This window comes from Oncorhynchus nerka, linkage group LG24 (assembly GCF_034236695.1).
Source record: "Oncorhynchus nerka isolate Pitt River linkage group LG24, Oner_Uvic_2.0, whole genome shotgun sequence".
NCBI lineage: Eukaryota > Metazoa > Chordata > Actinopteri > Salmoniformes > Salmonidae > Oncorhynchus > Oncorhynchus nerka.
The window spans coordinates 25,389,129-25,413,985 of NC_088419.1; the positions used below are offsets into that span (position 1 = coordinate 25,389,129).

General features: G+C 42.6%; 1 protein-coding gene across 1 annotated transcript in view; it reads left to right on the plus strand.

Annotated features, from left to right (window-relative positions):
- The window catches only part of man1a1 (mannosidase, alpha, class 1A, member 1), a 202,888-nt gene that overhangs the window by 37,156 nt on the left and 140,875 nt on the right, over positions 1–24,857 (plus strand). Inside the window, exon 2 of the mRNA XM_029631305.2 lies at positions 2,368–2,464. Within this exon, the coding sequence (XP_029487165.1) occupies positions 2,368–2,464 (97 nt within the window). The remainder of the gene's footprint in view (positions 1–2,367; positions 2,465–24,857) is intronic.

A 24,857-nucleotide genomic window follows, 5' to 3' on the forward strand; every position in this document is an offset into this window, starting at 1 on the left:
AGACGACGCTTTGTGCAGGAGGCTGAAAATAGAGCTGTCTGGATGGAGACAGGTAACCCACAGTGAACAAAACCTTTCCCATTAGGGAATAGTCCACCAGAACAGCCTGCTGCTTTCTATTGCAAACAAATCCTAGCACTACTGAATGAGAATCAATACAGCCCTGTGTTCAATGCCTCCCATCTCTCCACAGCTTCTAATTCAGTGGCTCTGACAAATGGCTCCGGCTCCCAGTCGCCTAGCTACTAGCTACACCAACCAACAGAACCGCTGGCTTGTTGCTGGCGTCCCCTCAGCAGGACCACTGTTGTCTAAGAGTAAGGTGTGAGCGCCGAGAGGCTACGAGGGAGTGGAGCCCAGAGTTTCGGGGTAAATTAAACCCCGGACTCATTGAGCCAAGATCTCTCTCTCTTCCTCTCTATGTGGGAGTCGATAAACTAATCTAATTTCCGTAGGAGACTGCTGGCTGGTATGGGGAGTCCACGCTGTGCTGTAAATTACTTCCTACCAGCATTCTCTACAGGCGGGCCCTTTAACCGAGGGATGAGAAGTTGTTCTGGGGCTGTTTGTTTAGGCCCAGGCGTAGTGGAGCTGGGTACATTTTATCAAGGGGAAAAAGGGTGAGAGGTGCCTTTCCATAAACAACACTATGAGCCACTCTCGAAGTTTCTCCCACAATCTTAAGCATATACAGTGGACTTTCCATGACTGAGCCAAACACAGACTCACACTTAGGCTAAACTATTCTGACTGTGAAGGGTAGGTCCTCCTAATTCATGTCTTCTATCTGGCACGAACAATTTACTTTTTAACACTCAATTTCATTCCAATCTTTCCATCTTGGAGACTATAGCTTGTGCATTATCATCTCATCATTAGAAATGCCGGAGGTAACCGAGAGAGAACGCAGTGGTTGCTATGGTGTTCACATTGCAGGAAGAGCAGACATCATTAATAAACACTTTTGCCGTTGTGTTTGGTGTTCTTGTTATTCTTCGCTTGATTAAGTATCACAGAAAGAAGTGTCGATCTCACAAAACTCTCCAGAAAATACTCAGCTGTAAACCAATGAGTAATATCTCACGGCCCACTGCTCCGCTTAAGAGGGACTGTATTGTTTCTGTCCCTTGATTCTCTAAAGATTTGTCTCATAGGATATGGGGATAACAGGGATATCGTGGCTACCCTCATCCACTTAGATGGTTTTGCTAGTGATTTTCAATAGACAGCGTGCAGTTGATCCCATCTCCCTATGTGGATCTGAGCGGCTGAGATTCCTGGAGAAAACATTATTTTAATCTCTGTCTGGTCTCATCTTTTGCTCGAGGGGGATTTCCGCTTCAATCTGTCTCTCTGTATCAACTGGAGAGAATGGCAGCATATTTCTCTTTTTCTCCCTTACAGCCTAATCCTCCCAACAACAAACTAGAGGACACACTGGTAGTCGCTACCCTGCAGAGGAGAACTGAGATATGACTGTGCAGAGAGAGAATTAGGCACTAGCACTGTGTTGGGATGCATTGTTAGTGCAGCCGGAAAGCCCATTCCCTTCCAATTTATCACTTCAATAGCCCTAATTATTTCTGGCCTGTTATTTTCCCATATGCTATGCTAACTTCAAAAACTTAGTTGGACTGTGCTATAGCCAAATGCAGTAGTGTTGCGATTTAAAATGGTAAGCGTAATCTCAGACACTCAACAAAGTCAACTTTTATAGATTTAAGTGAGTAATATACCTTTTCATTCAGATTTGAAAACTTTGAAAAGCTGTCCTTGTTTTTAACAGCTTATCTGACTCCATCTGTGTTGAGTCACCAGGGAGAGAGAAGGAAAGGATTTATCCTGTAATCTCTAGGGTTTCTCGGCTATGATTCCATTGATTTTAAGGAGGATTCGGCTTCTGTTATAGTGTCTGGGACCAAAATAGAAACTGTCAGAAGTCACTGATTTGAAGAACAGCCTTGTGACGCATAAAGCTTTGCGTCATTATTCTTTTTGGAAATGTTAGAATTAATGTTGGATGCGCTGTCTCTCGGGTTACACCAAGGTCACTGAAGACATCAAACTGAGACGTCTTATAGATTTTTCCTGTTTTAATGTCAAGGTTTATTAAATGATTGACATACTTCCCTGCACAGTTAATATCTGTAGGCTAATCAACATGTTGTCAAACATAAAATAGCCTAAAGTCTCTTTAATCTCACAAATTGGCCTACACTCTTTATTTAACAAAACTGTCAAATACTTTGCTGGAAACCTGCCCACAATGACCAAAACACTCATAGGAAGTGAATCACCCTTCACATATATGTTTAGACCTAAACCTATTTCTCACCCTTGTCCCCCTTCCTCTCCCTCTGCCCACAGATGATGACATTTGCCTGGGACAGTTACAAGCGCTACGCCTGGGGATCTAATGAGCTGAGGCCTGTTTCCAAGCAAGGCCACTCCAGCAATCTGTTTGGTGAGTATCTGTCCCCAGGTCCCCTTCAATCCCCCAGAAGGCTGATTCATGCCCAACCCTACTGCCATTGACCTTGCCCCACAGATTAGGACCAAACTGGCAATTAGTCAAAGCTATCAATCCATAATCCTGTGGTGCCAGCCAGGCCGGGGAGAGGAGAGAGTACCTGGAGCATCGCTGAGTCTGTCTGGAGTCTTTACCAGTAGGGCTGGGAGGCTCCGATTAAATAGATGATTTGTATTGTCTTCTCAAATTGTAATCTTGTTTTGTTAGTGGATGGTATTGCTGCTGCTGTGGACTTCTATTGAAGATGTATTGCTGCTGCTGTAGACTTCTATTGAAGATGTATTGCTGCTGCTGTGGACTTCTATTGAAGATGTATTGCTGCTGCTGTGGACTTCTATTGAAGATGTATCGCTGTTGCTGTGGACTTCTATTGAAGATGTACCGCTGTTGCTGTAGACTTCTATTGAAGATGTATCGCTGTTGCTGTAGACTTCTATTGAAGGTGTATCGCTGCTGCTGTGGGCTTCTATTGAAGGTGTATTGCTGCTGCTGTGGACTTCTATTGAAGATGTATCGCTGTTGCTGTAGACTTCTATTGAAGATGTATCTGTGGCTGCTGAAGGTGTATTGTGCTGCTGTGGACTCTGTGGGCTTCTATTGAAGGTGTATTGCTGCTGCTGTGGACTTCTATTGAAGATGTATCGCTGTTGCTGTAGACTTCTATTGAAGATGTATCGCTGCTGCTGTGGGCTTCTATTGAAGGTGTATCGCTGCTGCTGTGGACTTCTATTGAAGATGTATCGCTGCTGCTGTGGACTTCTATTGAAGGTGTATCGCTGTTGCTGTAGACTTCTATTGAAGATGTATCGCTGCTGCTGTGGACTTCTATTGAAGGTGTATCGCTGCTGCTGTAGACTTCTATTGAAGATGTATCGCTGCTGCTGTGGACTTCTATTGAAGGTGTATCGCTGCTGCTGTAGACTTCTATTGAAGATGTAACGCTGTTGCTGTAGACTTCTATTGAAGATGTATCGCTGTTGCTGTAGACTTCTATTGAAGATGTATCGCTGTTGCTGTAGACTTCTATTGAAGATGTATCGCTGTTGCTGTAGACTTCTATTGAAGATGTATCGCTGTTGCTGTAGACTTCTATTGAAGATGTATCGCTGCTGCTGTAGACTTCTATTGAAGATGTATCGCTGCTGCTGTAGACTTCTATTGAAGATGTATCGCTGCTGCTGTAGACTTCTATTGAAGATGTAACGCTGTTGCTGTAGACTTCTATTGAAGATGTATCGCTGTTGCTGTAGACTTCTATTGAAGATGTATCGTTGCTGCTGTAGACTTATATAGAAGATGTATCGCTGCTGCTGTAGACTTCTATAGAAGATGTATCGCTGTTGCTGTAGACTTCTATTGAAGATGTATCGCTGTTGCTGTAGACTTCTATTGAAGATGTATCGTTGCTGCTGTAGACTTCTATAGAAGATGTATCGCTGCTGCTGTAGACTTCTATTGAAGATGTATCGCTGCTGCTGTAGACTTCTATTGAAGATGTATCGCTGCTGTAGACTTCTATTGAAGATGTATCGCTGCTGCTGTAGACTTCTATTGAAGATGTATCGCTGCTGTAGACTTCTATTGAAGATGTATCGCTGCTGTAGACTTCTATTGAAGATGTATCGCTGCTGCTGTAGACTTCTATTGAAGATGTATCGCTGTTGCTGTAGACTTCTATTGAAGATGTATCGCTGCTGCTGTAGACTTCTATTGAAGATGTATCGCTGCTGTAGACTTCTATTGAAGATGTACCGCTGCTGCTGTAGACTTCTATTGAAGATGTATCGCTGCTGCTGTGGACTTCTATTGAAGGTGTATCGCTGTTGCTGTAGACTTCTATTGAAGATGTATCGCTGCTGCTGTAGACTTCTATTGAAGATGTATCGCTGTTGCTGTAGACTTCTATTGAAGATGTATCGCTGTTGCTGTAGACTTCTATTGAAGATGTATCGCTGTTGCTGTAGACTTCTATTGAAGATGTATCGCTGCTGCTGTAGACTTCTATTGAAGATGTATCGCTGTTGCTGTAGACTTCTATTGAAGATGTATCGCTGTTGCTGTAGACTTCTATTGAAGATGTATCGCTGTTGCTGTAGACTTCTATTGAATATGTATCGCTGTTGCTGTAGACTTCTATTGAATATGTATCGCTGCTGCTGTAGACTTCTATTGAAGATGTATCGCTGTTGCTGTAGACTTCTATTGAAGATGTATGGTTGATGGAAGAATTTCTCTCTACTTTTTCTGGCTGGTACAGAGGATTTCATCCTAAACACTTTGAGTAATAAACCCTTTGCTTTTACACATGATAAATTTGAGTAAACACCCCCCTCTGTACTGGAGAAAGCTCTTAATACTCCCTATGCTTTGATATGTTTGCTAGAAGTATCTCTTGACTGATAGATCCAGATAGATGCACATTGTTCGGTAGTCTCTCTGTAGTCTCTGAGATTTGGTGTAGACAAAGGGGTGTGTGGGTGTGTGTGTTAATAAGTGTTGCTGCTTCCTATCTCTCTGTCCCATGTGGGACATACTAGACTGTATCCCTCTGCATGACTCCTGGGGAAATGGAACGATTGCAGTGTTCTTGTTTCTACACAAACATAAATAAACAACCCCCTCCTGTGTGGTTGATATTACACTGCTTGGCTTGGACTACATAACGACCCCCCCCATATTGGGTTTTGTTCAAATGCTGTACTTGCTGAATGGAAGTAGAACAATGACAGGTATTTTTCCAAACCACTCAGCACAGCTGGTTCCTCTTACAGGTATTACAACCCCTTTGTTATAGCCATCACTATCGTTGATTTTCATTTGTGGAGTTAAATGAATACTCCATGTTCAAATGACCTCGCTTCCATTTTCAGATTAAGGATAAATGATGCTTATCGTTCCACCACCCTGGTCTGTATGCAGTTGGTTGAGGTGGCCCATTCTGGATGGTATTTAACACTATTTCTGTTTAATTCACAAAGGTTAAACATAGTTAAACTTCAGCTTTAATATTTGACTTGAATTAAACGTGATCCATATCTAGTGTGTACATTATGAAAATGTATTTTTCCAGAAGAATTCAAAAAGTCAATAGGAAGGGAAAATGTCCTTTAAGACCTACACTATCATTTCACTTTCTCTCCCTTCCTTCTCTTTGTGTGGTCTAATTCAACTTGAACATTGAGGATATTTGGTTGGGCTGTTGATAAAATGTCTTTACGGCTGTAAATGAGCTCTGGTGTGTGATTGGCTGTATGTGGGTGAGCTGTGCTGTGACAGTTGGGAGAAGAGTGATTACAGGATTTCAGAAAGGCCAGAAAACCAGGCTGTCTCACAGAGGTGCTAAATAAGGTGTGGAGTCTGGTGTGGTGGAGAAGGAGAGCTCTCTCTGTCTCTCAATTCAATTCAATTACTTTATTGGCATGGGAAACATGTGTTAACATTGCCAAAGCAAGTGAGGTAGATAATATATAAAGTGAAATAAACAATAAAAATTAACAGTAAACATTACACATACAGAAGTTTCAAAACAATAAAGACATTACAAATGTCATATTATATATATATACAGTGTTTTAACAATGTACAAATGGTAAAGGACACAAGATAAAATAAATAAGCATAAATATGGGTTGTATTTACAATGGTGTGTGTTCTTCACTGGTTGCCCTTTTCTCGTGGCAACAGGTCACAAATCTTGCTGCTGTGATGGCACACTGTGGAATTTCACCCAGTAGATATGGGAGTTTATCAAAATTGGATTTGTTTTCGAATTCTTTGTGGATCTGTGTAATCTGAGGGAAATATGTCTCTCTAATATGGTCATACATTGGGCAGGAGGTTAGGAAGTGCAGCTCAGTTTCCACCTCATTTTGTGTGTCTCTCTATCTGTCTCTGTGTTTGTGATGAACAGCTCTCCTCTCCCCCACCGATGACACCAGTCATTTCAGACACGGGCTACAATCTCACACAGAGTTTGCATTCTAATTAAAATGTCTCCCTAATACGCCATGAATGTTCTCCTTCCTCACTCATAACTTTCCATTAGGGACAGGAGTGTCATATAACCTTTTGCAAGCGCTCACTTCTGGAAGTATGGTACCTCATTTAAAGGCCTAATACAAATTCCTCCTACTTAATCTTTTACTCTCTTGAAATATCTTTCAAACACTTTCATATTTAACTTAGAATTTCAATCACCCTTGTATAAATTCTATTTCATTATCAGGGATTTAAGATATGCAAATGCCTGTATGAGCGAAAGCTCTCTGAATCCAGAATGGCAGATTGCTTTCTCTGTTTTGGAGTATTTTTCAGGCCTTTCTCTTGCTAATCTAAAGCAAATATGTTTTACCTGAATGTTAGACATAAACTATCACGTTCTACAGGAGTACTGTACATTGCTTGCTCTCAAGAACCTGTCATTGGTATATTTTGATGCTAAGGTATGATTTACGCACATTCAACATAGCATACCGCATGGAATTTAAAAATGGAGTATGTCACACACTGAGTTTTGACGGCGATGTAAAGTCATTGCCATGGCATAATGCTTTTTCTGTACTCTATCATTGTATTTTGGGGCATCAGATCCATTGCTCTCTGCTTTTCAGAAAAGTCAACTTATTTGCAAGATTTCAGCTGAGAATGCTAATTTGTTTAGAAGGAAGCCTCATTAGCTTACTTCCACAGAACTGGAGTAGACGAAGGCAATTAGGTTGTGTTTTCAACCTCGCTTGCCAAGCCTATTGGTTTTTTCTTGGATATAAAGGAGAAGGCTACAACCCCTTTAAGGTGCCATTGATTGCCGCACCTTGAGCCCCAAAGCTTGACAACAATACTCTTCTTCAAGCTGTTTATCACTAGGAAGAAAAAAGGTTTCCAACTATGGTCAAAGGTGACTGGAGAACCCGTGCCTGATGAAACATTCATGGCTTTGCAGCAATATACTCTGCTTTCCCGCCATCACTTCTCTCCTCCTGCTGCCACTACAAGGCTTCAGGACAGGCAGAGAATTTATGTACCACATTTGATTAACGCCCTTAATTTACCCAGGGAAGCTGGAGTAATATATACTGACACTGGCATTTATTCCTGTCACCCACTCTCATAACGGTACACAGACGCTAGCGAAGGGGCGTCCCATGGTTCATAGCACAACACGGCCCAGCGGTGTTCCTTCTCTCCCCTGTCTGCTGCACTGCAGTCTTCTTGGCATCTGCAGCAGTGTGAGAGACACACACGACAATCGTCGACCCTGACAACCACCCAGCGCAAAGGCTATTATATCCAGGGGCCACGGTGAGAGGGAGCCATTTGTGACCCACAACCTTGGATTCGGTCCTATGTAGCAAAATGTGAAATGGTGTTTTTCACATTTGGATTAAAGTAGAGACTCGCTAGAAAATGGTATATCATACACTGCAGTTGAGGAACAGTGGAAAGTAATTATGTTTTGAAAGTTGATAAACTAACCCCACTTTTGAGAAAATGACCTGTGAATGTTTTGGTACCTACTGGTGAGCTCGTCTTTGTCCACACCCATTCAGTATTGTTCACACCCTCGTAAGCCTTAGCCTCAAATCAAATATAATTTTTCACAAAAGCCAAATACAACAGTAGACCTTACAGTGAAATGCTTACTTACAAGCCCTAACCAACAATGCAGTTTAAAAAATACAAAATAAAAAAAATACCACAAAATAAGAATAGGAAATAAAAGTAGCAAATAATTAAAGAGCAGCAGTAAAATAACCGTAGCGAGGCTATATACAGGGGGTACTGGTACAATGTGTGGGGGAACCGGTTAGTTGAGTAAATATGTACATGTAGGTAGAGTTATTAAAGTCACTATACATCGATAATAACCGAGAGTAGCAGCAGCCATTCGATTAGATGTTCAGGAGTCTTATGGCTTGGGGGTAGAAGTTGTTTAAAAGCCTCTTGGAGTTAGACTTTGCGCTCCCGTACCACTTGCCATGCAGTAGCGGAGAGAACATGGCTAGGGTGGCTGGAGTCTTCGACAATTTTTAGGGCCTTCCTCTGACACCACCTGGTATAGAGGTCCTGGATGGCAGGAAGCTTGGCCCCAGTGATGTACTGAGCCGTACGCATTACCCTTTGTAGTGCCATGCGGTCAGAGGCCGAGCAGTTGCCATACCAGGCGGTGATGCAACCAGTCAGGATGTAATCGATGGTGCAGCCATAGAACCTTTTGTTGTTCTGAGTACCCATGCCAAATCTTTTCAGTCTCCTGAGGGGGAATAGGTTTTGTTATGGCTGCTTCACGACTGCCTTGGTGTGCTTAGACCATGTTAGTTTGTTGGTGATGTGGACACCAAGGAACTTGAAGCTCTCCACCTGCTCCACTACAGCCCCGTTGATGAGAATGGGGGCGTGCTCGTTTCTCCTTTTCCTGTAGTCCACAATCATCTCCTTTGTCTTGATCACGTTGAGGGAGAGGTTGTTGTCCTGGTACCACACAGCCAGGTCTCTGACCTCCCATATAGGCTGTCTCGTTGTTGTTGGTGATCAGGCCTACCGCTATTGTCATTGGCACACTTAATGATGGTGTTGGAGTCGTGCCTGGCCGTGCAGTCATGAATGAACAGTGAGTACAGGAGGGGACAGAGCACGCACCCCTGAGGGGCCCCTGTGTTGAGCATCAGCATGTGTGTTGTTACCTACCCTTACCACCTAGGGGGGGCTGTCCATCAGGAAGTCCAGGATCCAGTTACAGAGGGAGGTGTTTAGTCCAAGGGTCCTTAGCTTATTGATGAGCTTTGAGGGCACTATGATATTGAACCCTGAGCTGTAGTCAATGAATAGCATTCTCACATAGGTGTTCCTTTTGTCCAGGTGGGAAAGGGCTGTGTGGAGTGCAATAGAGATTGCATCATCTGTGGATCTATTTGGGCGGTATGCAAATTGGAGTGGGTCTAGGGTCTCTGGGATAATGGTGTGGATGTGAGCCATGACCAGCCTTTCAAAGCTTCATGGCTACAGACGTGAGTGCTACGGGTCGGAAGGTTACCTTAGTGTTCTTGGGCACAGGGACTATGGTGGTCTGCTTGAAACATGTTGGTATAACAGACTCAAGGAGAGGTTGAAAATGTCAGTGAAGACACTTGCCACTTGGTCAGCGCATGCTGAGAGTACACGTCCTGGTAATCCCTGCGGCCTTGTGAATGTTGACATGTTTAAAGGTCTTACTCACATCGGCTGCGGAGAGCCCACACATCTCTTTAAGGATTCACATGTGAGGTCATGTGCTAAACAGAGTGAATAAGGTAGTGTAGAAAACAATCAAAGATTTCAAGACTAAAAGTGTTGACCGTAGTAGTTGGCCTATATCCTAATCTGACTTTGGTGCAGGTCATGTTGTTCTTCACATTACTGTCTCTGGTAAACACACACTATATCAAATAAAATATTGTTTTATTTGTCACATGCACAGGATGCAGAAGGTGTAAACGGTACTGTGAAATGGATACTTGCGTAGTCGAGTCTTTTTGTTTAGCCATGTAGCTATATAGCTCGCTAGCTAGCTAAACAATGAGCCAAAATCCCAACTTTAATGCCACGTTCAAAACAACTGGGAATTCAGAAATCTCAGACTTCTGACTAAAGTGTGTTCAAAACAACTGGGAAATCAGAAATCTCAGACTTCTGACTAAAGTGTGTTCAAAACAACTGGGAAATCAGAAAAAACTATCTCCTACTGGGGAAAATGGATTTGTATGGTCATCCAACTCTTTCTAGAGCTCCAACTTTCCGACCTGAAGATCAACTAGGTTCAATGTTAGCTAGTTAGCAATGCAAATGGTTTCTGAGATACAAATAATATTACTACACAGATCATACACGTAATGTTACCTAGTGAGCCAGCCAGTTAACGTTAGCTCGCTTTAACCCGCAATGAAAATGACTTTCTGACATAGGGCCTCCCGAGTGGCGCAGCAGTCTACGGCACTGCATCGCAGTGTTTGAGGCATCAGTACGGCTCCGGGTTTATGTTTCCCCCAACACATTAATGCGGCCGGCTTCTGGGTTATGCAAGCAGTGTGTCAAGAAGCAGTGCGGCTTGGCAGGGTCGTGTTTCGGAGGATGCATGGCTCTCGACCTTCACCTCTCCCGAGTCCGTAGGAGAGTTGCAGCGATGGGACAAGACTGTAACTACCAATTTGATATCACGATAAAGGGGTAAAAGTACAAAAACTATATAATATCGGAAAATATAGCTAGGCTCTTACCCATATACATGGATGAACGCTTCTCCCTCTGTCATGGATGCTACATAATGCATAATATAATAAATAATTCATTGCTGCACAGTATAGGTACCGTTGTCAAAAACTGACTGCACATGCGAGCGGTTTCATGTGACAGAGATGAAAATATCTGTAAAACATTTTTGAAGGAGGGGAGATCTAAAGATGCAACAACTAGCATGGGTTGCTAATATGACTAGGATGCTGCCTTTGGCTACTGGACAATGAAAGAAAGTTGATTTGAAAACCAATAGAACATGAGAGAAATAGGCTACTGGTTTCAATGGCATATGGAAGTCTATATAAAAGAATTGCCTCCACGTTTCAGATAGTCATACTTTACTTTAAAGCGAGGTAAGACATGCCTTATAATAAGAAGTAAAATTTCAGGTTTCAAACAATTAAGTATATTTTCAAAATTAATACCGTCTCCAGCTCATTGCAAAGTGGTGTATGACCCGCTGTAGCTTGCTTACCATTGCCTGTATGTTCTTGAATGGAGAATGGGAAGCACGCTTCAATTTTCCAGGCCATCAACACCTTTTAACACACAATTGTATTTAGAATTGTTATGCAATGATTGGGTTTCTAAAAGCACGTTTCATTCACAAGGAGGTTAGTGGCACCTTAATTGGGATAACAGGCTCCTGGTAATGGCCTGAGTGTAATGGGTGGAATGCTATCAAATACATCAAACACATGGTTTGCATCTGTTTGATGTCATTCCATTTCCTCGGTTCCAGCCATTATTGTGAGCCGTTTTCCCCTCAGCAGCCTCCACTGATTTCACTCCAGCAGAAATGAAGGAGCAGTTTGAGAAGCTGTAGCAGCAGCTCTCGTGCTGCCTGACAGATTTCCTCTTATATTCTTTGTATCTGTATGCTGTGCACGCGTGATAAACATAACGACTAACGAAAATACACACGCGCCAATTTAATTCCACTAAATTACACAAATGGACCTATTGACTGATAATCATCAGCAGTCAAATGTATTTCCATCGACTGGTATTTCCATCAATGAATAGTCTAAAAATCATTATTTTGCAATGGGATTTTATTTATTCTCCCGGACAATTGGCCGCGGCAGTTTTATCAGCTTTAAAAAGAAATATCAGGCAAAAGTCAGCTATTTCCGGTTAACAGAAGCCCTGACACACAAAAATACATACACACGGATACTACCAACGCCATCCTGAGCCAAGGATTAATCAAGAAATGACAGAGCTTTGCATTATTAATCCATGGGAGTGCTTGGTTAATGGAACCTGAGGTATGCATAAGACATGGCCAGACATCTGCTCTGCGTCTGGCTCTGTTACTGGGGAAGATGGAGACAAGGCCGCGGCATTGATCAGTCCGATGCATGGCTTATGGCTGCTCCGTCAGCTGCAGACGCGGACAGGAACCAGGTGAGCAGACACACCCCCTTCTCCGCCCTGCAGGATGTCAGCCTGGTCACAGAGGAAGCCAACCCACCCTAGCTCAGTAAGTAGGCCTAGACTCTGGGCTGTGGGATGCCACTTATCTATTGAAGTATGTTTTGATATGAGATGCTGCTTGGAAAGCAATGCTTTTTAGAGACCCTTCCTAGCAATTAGAAGCTTCAGAATGTTCCAGACATTTGGCACACTTAGATAATGTATTTCACTTGATTTTTTTTCTTCCGTTTTTGAGTTTTCTGTCCAACCTTTTAGTTCATCCTCAACTGTAATCATACTTGCTGCCTGACTCTGTGTTTTGACGTGTTTTTAGTCTAGGTCTCCTGTCTCCCAGAGATGGGAAATGAATATCAGAGTCAGGAAATGTTGTCCTAATATGATTGCCGTTATTTGGTCTGATCAATGAAGTCAGCATAGTCCTGCTGATGTCTCTGTTCCCTCATGGCTAGACTTAGTAATACTTACCCTTCGCATGTCTGTTGATGAGAAAAGTCAATCAAATGGGTTATTTATCTTGTGGAGTGAACACAGGGATTCATCCACAGTTTAGAATTGATTTGTAAGTAATTTCTCCCTCACAACATCAGCATTAAGCCTCTACCAAGATACAGCCAGAAAAAAAGAACTACGGTTGATTGTTTAAACAAAATCTAATTATATCTAGAATTGACATGGATGAGAGAACCAATCATGGTTTTGTATCTCAGTTTTGTGTGCAAATGGGACTCCTGTTGATGCTCTATTGTAAACATTAGGAACACTATGACAGACTGACCAGGTGAATCTAGGCGAAAGCCATGATCCCTTACGTCCCTTTTTAAGCCTTAAGACAATTGAGACAAGGATTGTGTATTTGTGCCATTCAGAGGGTGAGTGGGCAAGACAAAATATTTAAGTGCATTTGAACGGGGTATGGTAGTAGGTGTCAGGTTCACCAGTTTGAGTGTGTTATGAACTGCAACGCTGCTGGATTTTTCACGCTCAACAGTTTCCTGTGTGTATCAAGAATGGTCCACCACCCAAAGGACACTTGACACACCTGTGCGACGCATTAGAGTCAACATGGGCCAGCATCCCTGTGGAACACATTCAACACCTTGCAGAGTCCCTGCCCCGATGAATTGAGGCTGTTCTGAGGGCAAACGGGGGTGCAACTCAATATTAGGAAGGTGTGTCAGTGTATATGCACGTCAATGAGTGTTTTTATTAGTTGTTAGCTAAAATGTGATTCATAATATTGAGTAATTTGACTTGTCTGTGAGTAGTTTCAGTACCCATGTAGTTTGGCAGGAAAATAAAAGGAGATTTAGCTATATTTCCTCAAGCTAGTCATAAACTATATTCGGAAGTCCCTCTCCTACCCCTTCTATGTGAACGGCCAGATGTAATAAGGGACCTCTGTGTTTTTATGTCACCCCATCACCCCCCCCAAAGGGGTTGGTAGGTCCGTCAGTAGGCAAGTCAGTATGCGGCTGGCTCTGATAGTGTGTGATATCAATGCTGTGATGTCACAATGCAATTGGTATCTCAGTCATGAGGATGATAAGTCCAGGGCTTTAGCAGTGACAGACACACGTTTAGGATTAAGAGGTCTCATTGCCCTGAACCAGATACCAGATCCAATACACCTGTAGTCATAGGGGCTAAAAGCATCGCTGCCTCTGTGGTTTGATAAATAATTCATTATATGACTCCTCACACGTGTGCTTGCCAAAGAAGGTGTAGCACTGGGGGCACTCTAGTTACTTTCTATGTGTGAGTTTTTTTTAAAGCATAGTGGTGGCACGCCCAGGTGGGAGCAGAGAAGCCTCAACAGTATCATGGCTAATAAACCCACAAGGACACAGCATGTGTGGACAATGCTCCATCCATTAACATCAAGCGCAGTAGAAACACAATGGGGAAAACCAAATATCATCATTATCTCTGTCTTGCAGTATGATGGGGGAGTTCAAAGTTGTCAAACCGCTCTGGCTGATTATGATGTTACGCTTTCGTCCAGGTTCTGAGTTGCTGAAAGTTACAAATTCATCAGGCCTCTGAAAGGAGAAGAACAGTGGAGCTGAGCAAGCCTTAGGAGAGTGCATTTCAGCTCTGTGCCCCTGTGAGCTAATTTACCGCGATGACTACCGAACCGTGACGCGCCGTCCGGATCTGGGGCTGCGCTCACATTAATTACCCAACAAAACAAGTGGAGCGCTGTGCTGTGAGTGTGTGAGCATTATCGTTTTGCAGGGCCTCCCGTGTGTGGCTTGGCTTGGTGGTGATTAAGTGTCTGCTCCCCACAGAGCTCTGGAAATTTCTATTCAAGAAATAGGCCTAAGTCTTTGCCAATGAAGGAAGAGGCAGCGATAGCAGCTAGATGCGAGTTTTTTCTTTCTATTTGTCTTTGAGACTGTTTGTCTTTTGAGTTTCTGCAGAGGCGTGTTTGATGAAGCGAGCCTGACCATTTGAAGCGATTGTTCATGAATGAGAGCTAACACCATCTCAATGTTTGTCAGTTTGATTTGTTTTCTCTGATCTGCTCATTTTTCTCTGAGCTGATGGATGAGTTGTTACAGCTTACAAACAGATCCATTAGGCGCTGCACGGAATAAGAAGCCATTGCTTCTCAGCCAGAATTGCTCATCAAGCTTGTTTTGACATGGCTATTGGTTAGCTTCCTGTTCTGCTTTTGGGGATGGCATGGTGAAAACACTCACACACACTCACAGTCCCTGGAGGGTTGCCAGTGTGTCTGATGGGACTGGAGGGCTCTCTTGTCTCCCAGCAGAGGACCCTCGTCGTCCCTCTGCCTGGCTGATCTGAGATGCCTTTACCAGCAGCTTCTCGCTGAGCAAGACAAGGGTATCTGCTTCAGCTGTAATCACCAGTGTAATCTCCTCTGATGGAAGCTGCACTCGTGCCCTGAAGAAAAGGCCGCAGTGAGAGGACACCGCTAGTAGGAAGAAGGGAGAACAAGGTGAGGAAAAGAGGAACAAGTCTCTGCATTAATCGGGATAATAAGAGCTCCAGTGTGATTATGACGTGGAGCTACATTAAGAGGATGACATATCTTCGATATGCTCGATTGTACTGCCATGTTTTATCCTTCCCCATTTACTGTCCGATGATGATGAAGGCGATGATGATGAGTAGGATTTACAAAATAATGCCTTTCTCCAAATGCTCAAAGCACATCACTTTGCTTTGCATCGCTAGTGACAAACACTCCTGAGAGTATGTCAAGACTCCTGAGTGGCCAGGGTTTTCCTTTCAGATGACTGGTCCCGGATGGAAGCAGACAGACGGACCCAGAGCGCTGTGGTGTGAGCTGTAGTACGCTCCACCCTCTGGTTACACTACCTTTCTCTCTCTATCACATCCATCAATGCGTCATTCCCACTGGCCCAGCGGCTGGAGAAGAAGCTCTCAGGAGACTTCTTCTTGCTGATTTACACATGGCTGTCATCACAAAGGAAGTGATAAGGCACTCTGTCTGTCAGTGGCTGTGAAGAGAGCATAGCCGCGGGAAGTAAGGGTGCTGAAAAATAAAAAATAAAAACCATTTCATGCTAGGCTAGTTAGTGCTAGTTTGAGAAGCATTCGATAGCCTTCAATAGTGGCTGTACTAGAGAATTTAAAACCTATTTTTGTAAGAACATAGTATATGGGACTGATTTTCTATTCCAAGAAACTAAAAACCCTCTGGGGAAGTCTAACCAATACCCAAACAGAGATACAGTGACAATAAAATCTCATTGATTTATCAAGACCAGTCCCTATGCTTGTCTCAGCGCAGTGCAAAACAGTGCTAAAATAGTTGTAGGCTATTGCTTCAAATCCTATTGTTTCTAACTTCAATATGCTCTTTAAATAAATAAGACCTACGCCACTTTTAACAGCACATTACTTAACACTAGTGAGACTCATGTCGCCTACGGTAGGCCTACAGCATACAGAAAAATATGACGTGACTCTCCACCAATAATTACATATAGAGGATTCTAAATTAAAACCAAAAGCCTCCTCATGGGTCTCCCGGTGGCGGCCGGCACCGGTATCAAACCTGCATCTGCAGCAACACATTTTGCACTTCTCCACTCAGGAGGCCCCATCCACAAAGTATCAAAATACAGAGGAGTGTTGGTAAAGGTACATTGTCCTGCTAAAGTAGTTGTAGGCTATTGCTTCAAATCCTATTGCTTCTAACTTTTAATATGCTCTTCAAATAAATAAGACCTACACCACTTTTAACAGCACATTACTCAACACTAGCGACTTTTTTAACCTTTATTTAATTAGTGATTTTATTACACAGCATGCCTACACATTGATAGGCTATATAAAAGAAATGAAAGAAAATGCACTGAAACTAAAGAGGTATTTTGGTTTTGGTGATCCTCTCAGCTCCTGCTCATTTTCAAGTCCTCTCGTGGTTACGGTCCCAACCCTGGAACGGGTAGCACCATAGAAAGAAGCTGGCTTGATGAAAACGATGTCCATTTCGTTTTTTGCAGGTAAGGGGGATGTTCACACCTACAGTAGCCAGACTATAAAGAGTCTATTGTCCTGCTAATCGGGCTACTAGTGTTTGAAAACCTGTTTTCAAAATGCCACCAGCTGTCCATCACTACTGTAAATAAAAACACAGCATCTTGTTTACATTCTTTATTGAAACCACAATGTCTTAAGTAATTTGTATCTACCTTTCCAATTACTTTTAGAGTTTGGGATTTACAAATGTGTGCTTTTCATGTCATTTTTCGTTAAATCCAGTTCGGATTTAAGTATAACTTTTGAGTGACACCTTTAGTGAGAGGTCTAATGTTTTAATATTGAATAATATCTGCCCTCTGAATTCATATCTAAGGGGCATTTTTCACGACATTATTAATTACATTTGTTTAGGTTTGAACGTGCAGACTGGCACTAAGACCAGCAGGAACGTTTCCCTAGTCAGCACCACTATTCGTGCCCCTTAAAGTGTTGCTCTGTGCCACCTAGTGGGGCGGAGTCCAACGCTGTTTCAGTGGATACAGCTGGAGAACTGCAAGGCAATCCCATTGCGCGCCACTCGGGAGCCATGAGCGATATATATTGTCCCCTGCTAATAACAGGGTTAATAATATATCTGTGAGAATATCCAAGGGGCTTTTGTATAATTCTAAATAATAATTATAATCCCTTTGTTTAAAAAATAACAATATTTTGGAGATTTCGTTTTCAAATAACGTAAAATGAGTGAGGAAAAAGGCCATAGTTTGTAAATAAAACCAGTTTGTTATTTAGAATAATTTATTTCTGTTTTTAGAGGGAGCGAAACCAAAAACCTACAGTCTAAATTAAAACCAAAAGCCGGGTCTCCCAGTCGAGGTCGGCACGGGTATTGAACCAGCATCTATAGCAACACAGCTTGCATTGCTATGAAGTGTCTTAGACGGTTGAGCCACTCAGGCACTGTACAACGGGATCGGTCGGGAGTGGCCTATAGTACTACAGTAAGAGCAAAATAATCCTAATAAAAAATAAAAAATCTTAGTGTAACAGTTTTAGTAAGTAATACTGAAGTCGTGCACAATTATCCTTTTCTATTTAGGTTTAGCATTGGCTACTGTGTTGCAATATTAATATTCCCCGAGCAGTCTTGTTGATTTAAAGAAAAAAATGTTTGAATATTCTTTTGCCTCGTTCGTTGATACAATGCTTCAATATTCTCAGAAACACCTTGTCTATACAATGCTTCAATATTCTCAGAAACACCTTGTCGATACAGTGCTTCAATATTCTCAGAAACACCTTGTCGATACAGTGCTTCAATATTCTCAGAAACACCTTGTCGATGCAATGCTTCAATATTCTCAGAAACACCTTGTCGATGCAATGCTTCAATATTCTCAGAAACACCTTGTCGATGCAATGCTTCAATATTCTCAGAAACACCTTGTCGATACAATGCTTCAATATTCTCAGAAACACCTTGTCGATACAGTGCTTCAATATTCTCAGAAACACCTTGTCGATGCAATGCTTCAATATTCTCAGAAACACCTTGTCGATGCAATGCTTCAATATTCTCAGAAACACCTTGTCGATGCAATGCTTCAATATTCTCAGAAACACCTTGTCGATACAATGCTTCAATATTCTCAGAAACACCTTGTCGATACAATGCTTCAATATTCTCAGAAACACCTTGTCGATACAATGCTTCAATATTCTCAGAAACACCTTGTCGATACAATGCTTCAATATTCTCAGAAACACCTTGTCGATACAATGCTTCAATATTCTCAGAAACACCTTGTCGATACAATGCTTCAATATTCTCAGAAACACCTTGTCGATACAATGCTTCAATATTCTCAGAAACACCTTGTCGATACAATGCTTCAATATTCTCAGAAACACCTTGTCGATACAATGCTTCAATATTCTCAGAAACACCTTGTCGATACAATGCTTCAATATTCTCAGAAACACCTTGTCGATACAATGCTTCAATATTCTCAGAAACACCTTGTCGATACAATGCTTCAATATTCTCAGAAACACCTTGTCGATACAATGCTTCAATATTCTCAGAAACACCTTGTCGATACAATGCTTCAATATACTCAGAAACACCTTGTCGATGCAATGCTTCAATATTCTCAGAAACACCTTGTCGATGCAATGCTTCAATATTCGCAGAATGTTTCCCTTCCCTGGCGAATAATGCAGACAGGCAAATACAAACAATTAGTTGGGGTCACACATTATAAGGAACATCTCCTGAATTCAGAGCAACAATTTGGGTGGGAAGCGCATGAGACAATGACAGTGTCATAGTACACTGTGTGTGCCATTCCGCACGGGTGACTTCATATAGCCTACAGCAGGTGGTCTGCAACCTTTTTCATGTGAGTGACAATTTACCATCTCTAAAGATCTGCGTGCCAGTTATGATTTTCATATAAGCATTGAAGGCTACTCAACTGCCCACAAACTGAATAGCCTCATTCTAGCTGGCTACTAGACAGAGACATTATTCAGCCACACCCCACGGGCTCCACTATGTATACCGAGGTGCTGTCCACTCAGCAGTGCTGAATTACAGGTGTGGCCTTAATGTGTAGATTTGTCTTCATTCATTCCTTGAGTTTTTGTCTTTATGCATCCTTGTCTTTTGTAGGCCTAAGTAATTCCTTTTGATGTATTTATTAATTTTTATTTAACCTTTATTTAACTAGGCAAGTCCATTAAGAACAAATTCTTATTTACAATGACGGCCTACCAAAAGGCCTCCTGCGGGGACTGGGGCCTGGGATTTAAACAATTATTAAATAAATACAATATAAATATAGGACAAAACACACATCACAACAAGAGAGACACAACACTACATAAAGAGAGACCTAAGACAACAACATAACAAGGCAGCAACACATGACAACACAACGTGGTAGCAACAAAACATGGTAGCAGCACAGAAACATGGTACAAACATTGGGCAAAGTCAACAACACAAATGTCAAGACGGTAGAGACAACAATATATCACACAAAGCAGCCACAATCGTCAGTAGGAGTGTCCATGATTGAGTCTTTGAATGATGAGATTGAGATAAAACTGTCCAGTTTGAGTGTTTGTTGCAGCTCGTTCCAGTCGCTGAAAAGAGGAGCGACCCAGGGATGTGTGTGCTTTGGGGACCTTTAACAGAATGTGACTGGCAGAACCGGTGTTGTATGTGGAGGATGAGGGCTGCAGTAGATATCTCAGATAGGGGGGAGTAGGCCTAAGAGGGTTTTTATAAATAAGCATCCACCAGTGGGTCTTACGATGGGTATACAGAGATGACCAGTTTACAGAGGAGTATAGAATGCAGTGTTGTGTCCTATAAGGAGCATTGGTAGCAAATCTGATGGACGAATGGTAAAGAACATCTAGCTGCTCGAGAGCACCCTTACCTGCCAATCTAAATGATGTCTCTGTAATCTAGCATGGGTAGAATGGGCATCTGAATCAGGGTTAGTTTGGCATTTGGGGTGAAAGAGGAGCGATTACGATAGAGGAAACCAAGTCTAGATTTAACTTTAGCCTGCAGCTTTGATATGTGCTGAGAGAAGGACAGTGCACCGTCTAGCCATACTCCCAAGTACTTGTATGCGGTGACTACCTCAAGCTCTAACCCCTCAGAGGTAGTAATAACCCCTGTGCGAAGAGGGGTATTCTTCTTACCAAACCACATGACCTTTTGTTTTGGAGGTGTTCAGAACTAGGTTAAGGGTAGAGAAAGCTTGTTGGACACTAAGAAAGCTTTGTTGTAGAGCATTTAACACAAAATCCGGGGAGGGTCCAGCTGAGGATAAGACTGTATCATCTGCATATAAATGGATGAGAGAGCTTCCTACTGCCTGAGCTATGTTGTTGATGTAATTTATCTGGCATGGTCTGCATTCGCAGTCAACTGTTTTATGCTCCGGTTACTTTCACATTGATGTCGGCATTTGAAGTCGGCCTTGATAGAGTGTATTATGCATCTATACAACATTGTCAAAAGTATCTGGACAGCTGCTCGTCGAACATCTCATTCCAAAATCATGGGCATTAATATAGAGGACAGACGATTTTTATACGCTACACACTTCGGCACATGGCGGTCCCGTTCTGTGAGTTTGTGTGGCCTACCACTTCGCAGCTCAGCAGTTGTTGGTCCTAGATGTTTCCACTTATAACAGCACTTACAGTTGACCGGGGCAGCTCTAGCAGGGCAGAAATGTGACAAACTGACTTGTTGGAAAGTTGGCATCCTGTGACGGTGCTGCATTTAAAGTCACTGAGCTCGTAAGTACTGGCCATTATACTGCAATGTCTGTCTATGGAGATTGCATGGCTGTGTGCTCGACTTTTATACAACTGTCAGCAAGAGGTGTGGCTGAAATAGCCGAATCCACTAATTTGAAGGGGTGTCCACATACTTTTAGTGTATTTCATGTTGCACTCTTCTACATGTAGGCTAAATGAGTCAATGTAGCCTATGTATGATTATGTTGTACATTGTACACACTATTCCACAGACCAGATGATAATGTCTGGGGATATCTTTATCTTTATTATTATTATGTTATTTATTATTTAAAACATTTCTCCCAAATTTTGTGAGATCCTAACCCGAACGACGCTGGGCCAATTGTGCACCACCTCATGGGTGTCCCGGTCACGGCCGAATGTGACACAGCCTTACTGCAGCACATCGCTATGTGAATTATGGATAAGGCCACTTGTATTGCCAGCCATAACCTCATTGGTATCTATAATTCCCCACCTTTCTCTTTCTGAAGGCCCACTTCAACACAATCACAGAATGTGACATGGTGTTAAAATGGAAAATGACACAAGAGCTTGACAGAACGACATTGCTTTCACTGGGGGGTGAGTGTGAGGACTTGTAGGCACATTGACCTGGAAAATCCTTGCAGGCGTAAGCCAGCCTGCATCTGACAAAAAATAAACGCGCTGAACTGGGCCACTGCGGTGACATTGCCAATGACATTTTCTTGCCAAATGGGTTTGAAGGTTGACTTGCTTATTGAGTGTTGTAAATTCCAGAAGGTTCTCTGTTCGTGGCAGCTAGCCCTCCAAGCTGAAATCATCTACCATCTGTCACATTGGCCTAGCTGTCCCTGTGGAGAAGGGCTCCATAATACACAGAAGCCACCTTCAAACACCACCTTGTCCATTCAGACAACTTTTTCTTAACCAAGCTTTTTTTTAAAGAGAAAATGCACCAGTATTAAAGTTTAATCCAAGCTGAACCTGACCCCGGCATCACCGCACGCAAACACCTGGCTATAAGACTTACCACCTTTATCTGTTTTTCTGGGATCAAATTTCAAACGTTAAGGTCAACCCTTTTCATTCTATTGATCAATAATCTTGAACATCCTCTCCCAGAGCACTTCAATTTTATCCACTACTTTACTGCTGCATCTTTACAAGAACAGCATATTCTCCTCATTTGATCAACTCAATGTTACTTCAGTGTTAGCATTGTGTAACAATCGTCGTAGGTGGAAGACGGAGAGGACCAAGGTGCAGCGTGGTACGTGTTCATGATCTTTTAATTACCCTGAACACTAGAACAAAAATAACAAACTGGAACAAACGAAACAGAAAACAACTACCCACAACTCAAGGGCGAAACCAGGCTGCCTAAGTATGGTTCTCAATCAGAGACAACGATTGACAGCTGCCTCTGATTGGGAACCATACCCGGCCAAAAGCAGAAATACAAAACATAGAACAAAAGCATAGAATGCCCACCCCAACTCACGACCTGACCAAACTAAAATAGAGACATAAAAAAGGAACTAAGGTCAGAATGTGACACATTGTAAGGTTTATCACCTCTCACGGAAAGAGGTTGTCCTTTTTGTATTCCTTTTGTTGTGACATACTCATAGGATTACAAGCATATTACTGATGTACACGGGTTTGCACACTATTTGTCCAAGGTACACTATGTTGGGGAGACTCCATTATGCCGTCATTCCAAATCCATTCCGTGTGCGCATCAGGTATTCCATCTCCGTAATTGGAATGGCTGGTGTAATTCAGCCTGGGCCTCCCCTGGGCTTCACCATGTGTGTGTGTGTGTGTGTGTGTGTGTGTGTGGTCCCCACAGTGACTGGGCTGATGCAGATTATGCTGGGACTGGGAGGGGTGAACGGACTGCAACAGAGCGGGGGAATTCATCTCCCACAGCGGTGGGATCTGGGGACCTGCATGTCCCTGCATCAGACCCCCTGTCACAACCAGGTCTTCGTAAGAGCACTATGGAGCACTGTGTATCCTAACAGGCTGATTTATGATCTGCTCTGTCCTCACCTGGGCTTTCAGCCACAGACCCAGGAAAAAAACACTTTAATAGTAGATAGGTTACGTAGCCTCAGTTTACCATTAGTTTTCTCAGACACACCCACCCACAGTCTGATTTCTTGCAGTTCCACCTCCCATGCCCGAGTAAACAAAACAATCAAATATGTGTTATGTCTTGCCTCTTGTTTTCGCTGCTTGTATTTTTGGACATAGTATTGTCTTAATATGGAAACACAACACTGGATTAACATAATTTACATGAACATAAAACACTGGTGGCCCACTGGTGTCAGTGCTGGTCTCATTGGAACAGCACCATTTGTTTTCTAAAATGGGCCTCAATGAAGTGATAAGATAATGTCCTCCCTCAGTACACTGAGTAGTGTCACTGTCTGTATGGGTTTGATATTCTGAGCACACCTTTGTTTTGAGAGGCAATGTGCTGCGCTTCTCTGTTTCTCCGGGAAATTACAGCGTGACTTTGTCACCTTTTACGTGAAGGTTGTTTTTGTCCGAACATTGCATAATTCTCTGTCAAGCCTCAAAGGCTCTCAGCCCAGTGAAATTCAGTTTTCCACCATTTTCCACCGGTAACGATGTGAGAACTCTATTGGCAAGTGTCATCTGTCAATAAAATGCGCAGGAGTCTCTGCTCCTCTAAAGTATGAGATATGAAGGGAGAGAGCAGGTGATGAATGAAGGCTCTGACACACAAGAGCTGCCGTCCCGTGAATGCTGCTCGCACATCCATCACCAGGCTCTTTTGAACTGGGGAAATATATTTTGCCTGTTCATGGGATGGCCATCGGACTTAATTGATTTTCCCCAGAGAAATTAAAAGTGATGTCCTCCTTCAGAAGTCAATTCAAGATGTCTTAATGGGAACTTGGGAACTTGATAAAGTTCTGCTCCATTGTTCTTATCATCATACCTTGACTTTGTTGTCCTTAAGACATTTTGCCACAACTTTGGAAGTATATTTGGGATTATTGTCCATTTGGAAGACTCATTTGCGACCAAGCTTTAAGTTCCTGACTGATGTCTTGAGATGTTGCTTCAATATATCCACATCGTTTTCCCACCTTATGATGCCATCTATTTTGTGAAGTGCACCAGTCCCTCCTGCAGCAGAGCACCCCCACAACTTGATGCTGCCACCCCCGTGCTTCACGCTTGGGATGGTGTTCTTCAGCTTGCAAGCCTCCCCCTTTTTCCTCCAAACATAACGATGGTCATCATTACAGTTCTATTTTTGTTTCATCAGACCAGAGGACATTTCCCCAAAAAGTACGATCTTTGTCACCATGTGCAGTTGCAAACTGTAGTCTGGCTTTTTTATGGCGGTTTTGAAGCAGTGGCTTCTTCCTTGCTGAGCGACCTTTCAGGTTATGTCGATTATAGGACCCGTTTTACCTGTTTCCTCCAGCATCTTCACAAGATCCTGCTGTTGTTCTGGGATTGATTTCCACTTTTCGCACCAAAGTATGTTCATCTCTAAGAGACAGATTGTATGTCCTTCCTGAGCAGTATGACTGCTGCGTGGTCCCATGGTGTTTATACTTCCGTACTATTGTTTTGTACAGATGAACTTGGTACCTTCAGGCATTTTGGAAATTGCTCCCAAGGATGAACCGGACTTGTGGAGGTCTACAATTTTTTTTCTGAGGTCGTGGATGATTTCTTTTGATTTTTCCCATGATGTCAAGCAATGAGGCACTGAGTTTGAAGGTAGGCCTTGAAATACATCCACAGATACACCTCCAATTGACTCAAATGATGT